Source organism: Acartia tonsa, chromosome 15 (genome assembly GCF_053477335.1).
Source record: "Acartia tonsa isolate MP-2025a chromosome 15, ASM5347733v1, whole genome shotgun sequence".
Taxonomy (NCBI): Eukaryota; Metazoa; Arthropoda; class Copepoda; order Calanoida; family Acartiidae; genus Acartia; species Acartia tonsa.
In genome coordinates this window covers 12,648,054-12,659,805 of record NC_137274.1, presented here as the reverse complement: position 1 = coordinate 12,659,805, position 11,752 = coordinate 12,648,054, and the positions used below count along the sequence as shown (strand labels likewise).

General features: G+C 34.5%; 2 protein-coding genes across 15 annotated transcripts in view; one reads left to right on the top strand and one right to left on the bottom strand.

The window, feature by feature from the left end:
• The window catches only part of LOC145306864 (uncharacterized), a 282,216-nt gene that overhangs the window by 193,146 nt on the left and 77,318 nt on the right, over nucleotides 1–11,752 (top strand). The window lies entirely within an intron of this gene.
• LOC145306911 (uncharacterized) lies at nucleotides 110–2,963 on the bottom strand. The gene is made up of 4 exons (XM_080149251.1): nucleotides 2,410–2,963; nucleotides 2,010–2,102; nucleotides 665–762; nucleotides 110–240 (listed from the first exon to the last, which is right to left on the bottom strand). The coding sequence occupies exons 1-4, from the start codon at nucleotides 2,499–2,501 to the stop codon at nucleotides 110–112; spliced, it is 414 nt and encodes a 137-aa protein (XP_080005377.1). The 5' UTR covers nucleotides 2,502–2,963.

Here is an 11,752-nt window from a genome sequence, read left to right as displayed (position 1 = left end):
GATATCCCCATCTGCTACAAATTTAAATTATTGGTTAAAATGTTTACACACCACCAGATTGTAACTAACCAATCAAAATCAAATAAAACAAATAAGATAACATTTAACTTTAAAACTTTGGATACCAATATAATTTACAGTCCAATGTCCCCTCCCTCCCTGAATGTAATAAATCCCCCCATAAATAACACGTTCCTGTGAAAGTTGTTCTTAGTTTCTTCTTCCTTAGTGCCGTGCTTCCTGGAAAAGGACAGACATGAGTTGGATTTAAACAAGGATGACAACATCCATAAGTAGCAAACTCAAAAATGATAAGGGGATATCGGAAAAAAATTACCATAGAGCAGTGTCATATATAAACATTAAACTTGATAAAATAGGGAAATCACGAAACCTTTAAAATTGCTAAAACTTAAAATAACAGACAGACATATATAAAAACAATGTATAGATTAGATGGGCATATGTAATGGTAATCTTCACTAAAAGTTTCAGCTGACTATTTTTAATAGAATCACGTTTCCCCCATACCTTTACAGACAGACGAACGGACTGCCGGACATACAAAGTGAATTATAGAGTAGCTTCGCTACTAAAAATTAGGGTCACTGCATCGCTTCCTCACCTACCTATTTATAGACTTCTGTAAAATAGGATTTATTACCTGGATGTTTACATAGATCCAGCGGGGAGTCCTCCAGTCCTGCCAGGTTGCCAGGTCTTTCTGCCAGGGTGCTTCCATCAGACCTCACCTCATCACTCCTTTTTATTTGTTACAAGAATAAAAATCTTTTATAATACAAAGTAGAATGATGTATGTTCGTCCGTCTCTCCTTTAAGATCTCGGTAACTACTGAACCGATTGGATTCTACTCTTCAGGAAATATACCTACTAGTCCTGTGGTGGCTTTAGGCTATTCTCTTAGGGGGTGGGACACCCCCCTCAAAAAAAAAAAAGCCTTCCCCCAATTTTTTATTTGTTTATATGTTAGATGCTAGGGGCGAATTTAATATCTAAAAGTATAACAAGGATGACAGTTTATCCATAAGAAGCAAAGGAACAATAAATAATGGATGGATAAATGGATGAAGTGAGTTACAGAGCAGATTTTCAGTGGTCATAAAAAAGCAATAATATTCTCCCCCCCCCCTTCTCCTCCTTAATTTGAAATAGGGTCACTTGGGGGGGGGGGGGGAGTTGTATTCGATAAGCCAAATTTTTAATTTCGATTTTTTTAAGGGGGTGTAATTTTATTAGAGGCGATTTCCCTCAAAATAGTTGTAAACCTTCCCATCACCTATGAGAAGCTACCATTAACAGGAGAACCATGTCGGTTCAGCGGTTAGTGAGATCATTTGGTACAAACATACAGACAAACAGAAATCCTGTTACTTTATTTTAAGGATTAGGTTATTAGGATATTGGGTAATATTATGCCATATTTTTATATTTTACAGGAATCATCATTATGGATTGATGTTCAGCAAAATACAATTTTGGATGTTTCAACAACTATTTGGAGTACAGACAATCCATTGTATGTATAAACCAACCAATCAAAACTGTAGAAAATATTTGTTATTCAAATTTTTTATGGTTTATTTTATGGTGTGTAAAAGCTTAGAAGCTTTACAAAGTGTCTTAAAAAATCAACGAGGTGACGTCAAAAAAATGAGGAATTATCCATCTCTTTTTTAGGCCGGGGCTTTCTTTCCAACTTTTCCTCTTATCCCACATTTCTATGATTTCACGTGGCTGTTTTATGAGACACATTGGTGAGTGAAGAAAGACGCTCAATTTTAAATATACTGACGTCATAAAAATGAGGGGTAAGGAGAGAAGGAGTGGGAAAGAAAACCTCTAAAAAAGATATGGATAATCCCTCATTTTTATGACGCCAAATGCTGATTTTTTGAGCGACTTCGACACATTATAAAGCTTCCAAAGCTAACTTTAAGGTTTGGTGATTAATTTTAAAACTATATTTTTTGTATATTTATCCCTGTACCTTGTAGTTGAGCTTATTTCTGTTGATGAAGCTAATAATGATGATATGTCTGGTTTTCTATCAACCAACATCCATGGTCCAGTAAGGCTATACCTGTATAAGAATATTATGTTCAGGGACAGGACAAAGTAAATTTTGGTAAAATAGAATTTTAGAACCAAGCAAAATATTTCTTTTTTAGAACTTCAGAATAGTTTAAGAAGAAAGAATAAGCAAATTTGTTAATTCCCTTACCCCCCCCCCCCCCTAAAAAAAAAATGGCAGTACTTTTTTTAGGTTTCTTTAATAACCAGTAAAATTTTTTATACAACAAACAAGAAAATCTTATTTAAAACTTTGTGTTATAAACAGCCCAATGCCCTCCCCCCCCCCCCTTACAGAGTATAACCTTGAGCATTACCTGACTTCAGAATTTTCTGAACTGCTTTCTGGCTGCCCCAGAATATTTTCTATCAGAAATGGGGTAAATTTGTCCCTAAGTTTGGTGACCATGTTGCAACAACCAATAATAATTCTTTACTATTGTCACATGTAAATTATTAATCAATTAAATGTCATTATTCCAGGGTATTACTTTGGTGAAAATTGATTGATTGTTCGTAAAGTAGTACTGCCAGTAAGTTTGTACAAGTACTAGTAACCAATAAACTTTTACTGCTTTGTCAGTTTATTTGTACTGGTACTGTCAGAACATTTGTTCTAGGTATAACAAGAAAATCTGTACCACTTTTTACTGCTTTGTCAGTACATTTGTACTGGTACTGTCAGTACATCTGTACCACTATGGTCAGCTTGTTTGAGATGGTACTGCTGGTACGTTTGTACTGGTACTAGCAGTACATCTGTACTGCAATGGTCAACCTGTTTTTACTGGTACTGTTAGTACACTCACTTGCATGGTTAATGCTAATGCTTTTTTAAGTGTACTGCCATTACATTGTCACAAATATAAAATTTTTCTTAGCATTTTTCTTAGATTTGTTTTATATTATTTGATATTTCTATAAAAAAAATATATTAAAGTACACCCAGATGCATAGAGTCAAAAATAGTTATTTATACAATCGGTATATAGACAGTTTCTGCGGATATTAAAATTAAAAATAATAAGATTTAAACCAGTTTTGTGGGCTCTGAGGAGCTTAGGAAAACAAAACTGAGGTGAATTCTTTAAAAAACTTTTGCCCCACTAAAATCAGTTTTAAAATTTTTATGAGGCAAAATTATCCCCTCTAGATTTTTAACGAGCCTTAATGATTTTATTGAGGCAAACTGATTTTAGTGGGGCAAAAGTTTTTAAAGAATTCACCTCTAGTTATTTTTTATGATTTTTTAAAATCTTTTAGAAAATTGTCATTATAATGATGCTATACATGATTTTTCAGTATGCTCATAGAAACCAAAAATAATAGATGTCTATCTTTAATGACAGAGGAGATATCAATGTTCGACCATTCTGTTTATCAAAGACAGTCAGACAAAAAAGTATGACAACAACCATAAAAGCGAAGTAGAACAAACAAACATAAACACTTAATAAGCAGAATATCAATTTAAAAGTATACACAAAATTGTATAAAAAATGGATTTATTATTTCTTGGATCTTACACCAAATTTTCATGTTCTATAATAAAGTGACCTCTGTAGCGGGCTAAAATAACGACCTCCCCCATACCCCTCCCCTCCTACTGGATAAACGGCCCGACCAATAAAAGCTAGGGGAAAATTGAAACCTAAATTGACGACTATTTTTCTTCTGTTATATCATCCACAACATTCTACATCCATTGTATATAAATTTGCTGCAAAATAACTTAAATACAGGATTCTGTTTAGAGTTTAAGGACATACTTACATTTTGGAACTTGATTATAGATATACTTTGCTTAAAATATTGTATCTTGTTGTCTTAGGCATCATTGTTACCAAAATCAGATGAATAGGAAAATCATATCATACAAAAAATTGATGTCAAAAAAGTTAGAAATTAGCCTGTTTTAAATGGACATACGGACTTTCTTGTAAAGATTATAGATTTGCAACGCTTTTTAAATAGTACCTAATCACCAACTAAAGTTTGAAATCAATAGGATAATTTCAACATGCCTAAATTAGCGAAAAATGCTGACTATGACGAATGGATAGACCCTAATTACAGAAAAGCTCCGCTTTTAAAAAACCAGCAGTCTACATTGAAAAGCAGCCAATTTTGTAAATGGAGAGACAGTCCAATATTTCAAATGATGAAAAACAAAATTACCTCTTCTGTAGATTGAAATTATTGGTAGAAGAGTTTATACACTACAGATTTGGAGCATTTATAAAAAAAAACAAAGTTTGTACCATTGTAATTCAGGCATATTTAGAAAATTTAAATCTTTGATTCTAGTTTTGATTAGGAATCCTTATATAAAATAGGAAATAGAATGTTTGTCTGTCTGAAGCTTAAAAGCTCGCTAACCGCTGGTTTTCCTTTACAGTGAAGCATCTTAATCGGTAGAAAAGGGTTTGTAACTTATTGGGGGAGGGTACCTTCACCCTTTCAAACAAAATTATTTTAACAAACAATAGGGGGGAAAATCTCAAAGGGGTAGTTACACGAAGTGCATTTAAACTTAAATTTAGTGAACTGCATATTTTTTTCAGTTCAATAGTTTAAACTACATCTATAGGACATATATTTGAAAGAATTTCAATTTCCTACCAGGTATTTTTAAAAAGACATGAAATTCATATTTTTTTGGATATATGCAACTTATATGACTGTCCTGTTTTCACATCAAAAGTAACATGATGACTATTTTGGTGGTGCTTAATTGATTGCTATTTATTGTAATACAAAAATATGTTAGATGGTATTCTTTAACTTATGCTTGCAATCAAACTTTTTAAATTCACTTCCTGCAACTATCCCTTTTATAGGATTTTTTTTAAATCTTATAAATATTCGAAAAAAAATAAAGAGAATCACTGTAAAGGAGAACCATATCGGTCAAGCGGTTACCGAGATCCTAAGGAATAGACACACAGGCAGACAAACATCATGTTACTTTTATATAAGGATTGTCTTTCAAATTTGGCTTTACTATCGTACGTCCGTCCGTCTAGATGAAAATACTAATTTGTCCTATAAAAAAGGTTTTAGGCTATTTTTCTGGTAGTTGATAAGTTACGAAACCCCTCCTCAAAATAAAATGTTTTAGGGGTTGTTGGACTGTTTATTACACTAGTCCCCAAAGTTTTATAATAACGTTTTCTTATTCGTTAGCTTAACAACTTTGAGGACTTTTCTAAAATTTAGTTAAGTGTCACTGTCCAAGCATTTCAACTTCTAATTGTAATCTACAGAAGGGGTAATTTTGTGTATCATCATTGGGAGTGTACATAAATTTATAGGCCATTGTCTTTTCCCCTAAATACTTAATACTTAAATACAGGATACCGTTTAAGGACATATTCACATTTCTAAGACTTGATTACAGAGATGCCACGCTTATAAATTTTACTTTATTGACCTATGAATCATTATTCCAAAAATCAGATAAATAGGATTATTTTAACTAAAAATAAGTATATTTTAAATTGACGTACGGAGTTTCTGGTAACCATTATAGAGTTGCTACGCTTTCTAATCAAACCTAACTATTATTCTGTTATGATTAGAGCTATCCGTTACATTTAGACCGACGATAATTATAGAAAAGCTTTTACATAAAATTATAAACTCGTTTGTTCACTAGGAAATTTAAAATCAAACTGAAATGCTAATTTGCGCCGCTTTACGCCGCTTAGAGAAACCGACGGAGGTACATACACACACACACACACATACGAACACACACACCTATACACAGAGAAAGACACACACACACAAACACACATAGACACACACACACACACACACACACCTATACACAGAGAAAGACACACACACACACACAAACACACATAGACACACACACACACACACACACACACCTATACACAGAGAAAGACACACACACACACACACATACATACATACGCACACACACACCTATACACAGAGAAAGACTCACACACACACACACACACACACACACACACACACACCTATACACAGAGAAAGACACACACACACACAAACACACATAGACACACACACACACACACACACACCTATACACAGAGAAAGACACACACACACACAAACACACATAGACACACACACACACACACACACACCTATACACAGAGAAAGACACACACACACACAAACACACAAACACCTATACATATACACTCATAAAGCTATTCAATTATTATCTCATTTTCTCTCTTTTTGATTTTTCTTTTCACTCTCTCTCTCTCTCTTTCTATTTCCATTTTCTCTTTCTTTCTCTCTCTTTTATTCAGACTCTCTTTATCTTCCTGTCTCTCTCTCTCTCTCTCTCTTTCTCTCTTTAATATTCTCTTTCTCTCTATTTCTTTCTCACTCTTTCTTTTCTCTATCTTTCTCTTTCTTATATTCTCTCTATCTCTTTTTATTTCACTAAACCTCTCTTTCTCCATTTTCCCTCTTTTTCTTTTTTACTCTCTTTTATTCTTTTTCTCTCTCTCTCTCTCTCCCTCTGTTTTGACCATTTTTTGAATTCACTCTCTCTCTCTTTTACTCTCTTTTTTTTCTCTTTTCCTCTCTTTTTCTTTCTTTTTTCTCTGTCTCTCTGTTTGTCCTTTCTTTATTTTCTCTCTCTCTCTCTCTCGTTTGCTCTCTTTATCTTTTTCTCTCTCTTTTTGGTTCTTTAGTAACGAGGCTATTTAATAAAAATGTTGTAATTCTGTCATTGTTTTTACATTTATGTGATGGTATAAGTACAATCTTGATTGGTTGGCTCAAACTAACAATATCCAACCTTTTCAACTATTAGATTTGAATCTATCTATCTATAAAATCTATACTCTCTTAATCAGCCAAGAGGAGAACATTGGAGGTACATTCATTTTAGAGAGAGAGAGAAAGAGAGAGAGAAAGAGAGAGAGAGAGAGAGAGAGAGAGAGAGAGAGAGAGAGAGAGAGAGAGAGAGAGAGAGAGAGAGAAAGAGAGATAGTGTGAGAGAGAGAGAGAGAGAGAGAGAGAGAGAGAGAAAGAGAGAGAGAGAGAGAGAGAGAAAGAAAGAGAGAAAGAAAGAGAGAAAGGAAAGGAGTGAACAGATTTTTGGTAGGAATGGGCATATTTTTTCATTTTGTTCACATAATGAGTCAGCTATAAATAGTCACATTTCTTATGATAAAGCTTTTCTTGGGTAAATAATATCGTTTAACAAGGATGACAACATCCATAAATGCGAAGCTCTGAAAATGAAGGACAAACGAACATTAACACTAGTAGAGTGTCAGAACTGAATAAGCTTATATGTATAAAATTGTAAGTAAATTTGTTGCAAAACTGATTAAATACATGATACTGTTTAAGGACACACTGACATTTTTCGGACTTGATTATAGAGATGCTTCACTTATCACATTGTACCTTGTTGTAAAAAGAATCAGTATTCAAAGAATCAGATAAATAATCAGAACAATTTCAACATACAAAAATTTGTTGTCAAAATAGTAAAAAATCATCTTGTTTTAAATGGACGTAAGGACTTTCTGGTAGCAATTATAGAGTTGCTTTGCTTTCTAAGTCGTACCTAACTGTTATAGGAATCAGCATACAAAGTTTGAAATCGATAGGGCAATTCTAACCTGTTTAAATTAACGAAAAGAACTATTTGTAACGGACGGACGGACCGACCCTAATTATAGAAAAGTCTCGCTTTTAAAAATGTATTCCCCGGTGAAGCACATGACAAAACCTATTTTAACTTAGCTATTAGTTTTCTAGAAATTAGATCATCAAAAAAATTCGTCGCTTGTATTAGTTGAATGCAAAAAAAGGATCTAGATGGATAAGAGTAAGACAATGGCCAATAAATTTAAATACATCCCCAATGATGATACATAAAATTACCCCTTCTGTGGATTAGAACTAGTGATTGAAACGTTTGAACACTTAACTCAATCAAAAGTTGTTAAGCCAACGAATATGAAAACGTTATTATAAAACTTTGGGGACTAGTGTGATAAACAGCCCATTGCCCCCCTTCTTTCTCTCTCTCTCTCTCTCTCTCTCTCTCTCTCTCTCTCTCTCTCTCTCTCTCTCTCTCTCTCTCTCTCTCTCTCTTTCTCTTTCTCTCTATCTATCTATCTCTCTCTCACTCTATATATATATATATATATATATATATATATATATATATATATTATATAAAACGAGCCGGTACAAAATATTTCTCATTGGCGATGTTTCTTAGGAAAAAGGTTGCGTGATTTTTCTAGCTTAAAATTATTATTAAAAAAGCTTTTCCAGTATGGCTTCGATTCCGATTAATATCCGCTGAATTAAAACCAGTTTTGAGTCGGCCCCACAGGTCTAACAAAACTGGTTTTAATCTTCATTTTAATTTCCGCGGAAAGCTATCTATAATACGATGCATTAAATAACTACTCCATAATGTCTTCGTTTCCGATTATTATTAACTGGATTAAAACCAGTTTTGACTCATGCTGAAAAATCATATATAGCATCTTATTACATACAATTGTCTACAAATAATAATAGTTATTTCTCGCATCGTATTATAAACGGCTTTCCGCGGATATAGAAAGTACAATTATGAGATTAAAACTAGTTTTTTTAGCCCCGAGGTGCCGAAGGCGCCGGCTAAAATAACTGGTTTTAATCTTATGATTGTACATTTCTATATTCGTAGAAAGCTGGATAGAATACGATGCTAGACATAGTTTTTTCGTATAGATGAGAACCGGTTCCTATCCACCGGATTCGAATGAATACGAGAAAATATAATTATAAAATTAATACCTGTTTTGCTAGCCTCGAGGGTAACGAGACTGGAATTAATCTCAAATATTACATTTTATTTTCCGAAGAAAACTGTCTAAAATACTATGCAATAAATATGGTTTCAAAACCGATAAAAAAAACTATACATTTAAAATACGGCGTTGCTACAAAAGACCTACTCTACAAAAGACCTACTCGTCGGTTCTACAAAAGACCAACGCCTACAAAAGACCTACTCTACAAAAGACCAACGCCTACAAAAGACCTACTCTACAAAAAAAATCGTAATGCTAGAAGGTCATGGCCGCAGAGCTCGGCCCCCTGGCCTGCCTAGCCGCGGGCGCTCGGCCCCCTTGCCTAAAACCTAACTTAACCTAACTTATATGTAATAATTTATGAACGTTTATCGTACATTAACTTAATTATATTTTAGAATTTCGTTGATTTACAAAAAGTGGTTGGTAGATTTTTTTCAAATTTTAATATTTTTTTTTACAATATTTAGGTAAGGTTAGGTTAGGTTATAGGCAAGGGGGCCGAGCGCCCGCGGCTAGGCAGGCCAGGGGGCCGAGCGCTGCGGCCATGCATTGATTATGTATTATTTTATTAATAAATTTGATGTTTATATAACAATATATATTCGTAGGTCTTTTGTAGAGTAGGTCTTATGTAGGGGTAGGAATTTTGTAGAGTAGACCTTTTGTAGGGGTAGGTCTTTTGTAGAGTAGGTCTTTTGTAGCAACGCCTAAAATACATTGAAAACTAAAACAATCTCATTATTTTTAGTAGCAAAGCTACTCCATAATTCACTTTGTCTGTCCTTCCGTCAGTCAGTCCTTATGGGGGTAATGTGATTTTCTTGACTGCTATTAATGTTTAACAACTACAACTTTAATTGAAGTTTCCTATGGCACAAGCGCATATCCATAACTCGCTAACCGCTGAACCGATCGGGTTCTCCCTTAACAGGGTAGATTCTCATATGACCCGGGAAGGTTTTAAACTATTTTGGGGGAGGGTACCTCCACCCTCCCAAGAGAAATCACAAAAAATCAAAAAAAAATTTACGTTCTCGATTTTAAAAGAGAGTTCAACGCAAACATAAACGTCAAACGCAACATAGACAGATTTTAATTATAAAAAAATCATTGAAAGTGCCACTGAAGGTCTCTAGTGGGCGTAGCCGCTAGTAATCTATATGGTTTCAGGACAAACGTAGTAGTCCCAAAAGTCGAAGGGGACATACGCAGGAGTGTTGAAATATTAATTTAATTAAGAATTTCTATTCAGATTAGGTTAGGTTAAGATATGAATGTACAAATAAGCTCCCCGCAGGGGTTAGGCTTTTAAAATACCTATAAGATGGTCTAAAAACGGTAAGGTTAGGTTAAGTGTTCACTCCGACGTTTGGGACTCCTGCGTTTGTCCTAGGACCATCTGCACATTGTTTTATCCGTCTGTCTGTCGGTCAATAACGGACCCTAATTATAGAGAAGCTTCGCCTTTAAAAAAAAACAATTGAATATTGTATCTTTTTTTAACTTTTAATAACAAATTATATTTTATTTTATACAAACTACTTGCTGCTGCGCCCCTGGCTTCTAGGGGCTTTGCCTCACGAGGTAATTTTTAAAAAAAATAAGTATTTCTGGTGCTGTCATTTATTTGAAGTAGTTTCCCCACAATTTTTTTGTCCCATCCAAGAAAATAGCTTTAAACCACCACAGGACCAATAGGTATATACCCTGAAGAGTAGAATTCGATAAGTTCAGTGGTTACCGAGATCTTAAGGGACGGACGGACAAACATCATTTCATTTTGTATTATAGATATAAACAATAATGACAACATCCATAAGTAGCGAAGCATAAAATTCATAGATTTCAATACGGACAAGGAGATTTAAAGAGCATTTGTTCATTTTTATTGGAGAAAAAATCACGAAACCTTTTTATATATTTTTTAATATTTATGTTTTACATGATAAATGACTGAAAGACTAAAAGCCAAAATAAATTATATACTAGATGCATCAGAACAAAAGGAAACTTTAATTTATAAAATTTTGAAAATCGGATCAAAAATACCAAAGAAATTGGAGAAAATGTAAAAAAATAAAAATAGCCAAAAACTGTTAAAAAGCAGTCCGACTGCTAGGGATATTTTATAGTATATGCGACATGGAATGTTCACAAGAAGTTTCAACCTTTTATCCTAAATAGGAGCAGACAAAATCACGCTTTCCCCACTTCTACCTTACGGACGGACATTTGGAATCACAGAGTAGCTTCGCTACTTTAAAATACATCCAACTTATGGATAACAATAGTAAATGTGTGGTAATACGGCAACAGACGGACGGGTAGTTTACAGAATTGCTACGCAGTGGCTTATCATGACAAGCCTTCTGCACTAATCCCATTATATCACCATTTACCTCATGACCGCAGGTGACCCCGTTGCGCAGCGGTCAAACTGGCCTGGCTAAATATGGGGAGGGGCACGGACACGCAGCTATCACGCGCCCCTCACGCAACTATACAACCGGGAGGCGCTGCCTCCCCTTTTACCACAGCTACCCCCACAGGCTGTCTACCGCCGTGGGCTACGCCCTTGTGTCCCACACCCCCTTCAAACCTAACCTATTGTTATAATCTATTTGTATATATATAGTAAACATCCATTGTAAATGTATTCAGTTAAATATATAATTTCTGTATGACTAAATCCTGCTAGTTTGTTTTGGTAGAATACTTCAAGGCTAGGGCTCGTTGGATTCGAACTCGCAACCGGTGAGCTGAAACGCTTCGGCTTACCACATCTTGGTGTCAGCGTGTTTCAATCGAGCCCTACAGA

What these genes read in the sequence shown, in the direction of transcription:
- LOC145306911 (XM_080149251.1), bottom strand. Translation starts at nt 2,501, where the DNA reads ATGGTCACCAAACTTAGGGACAAATTTACCCCATTTCTGATAGAAAAT. An exon ending in TCAGAAAATTCTGAAGTCAG is followed by an intron (nt 2,103 to 2,409) that starts GTAATGCTCAAG and finishes ATTCTTATACAG; the next exon opens with GTATAGCCTTACTGGACCAT. An exon ending in GAAATAAGCTCAACTACAAG is followed by an intron (nt 763 to 2,009) that starts GTACAGGGATAA and finishes ACAAATAAAAAG; the next exon opens with GAGTGATGAGGTGAGGTCTG.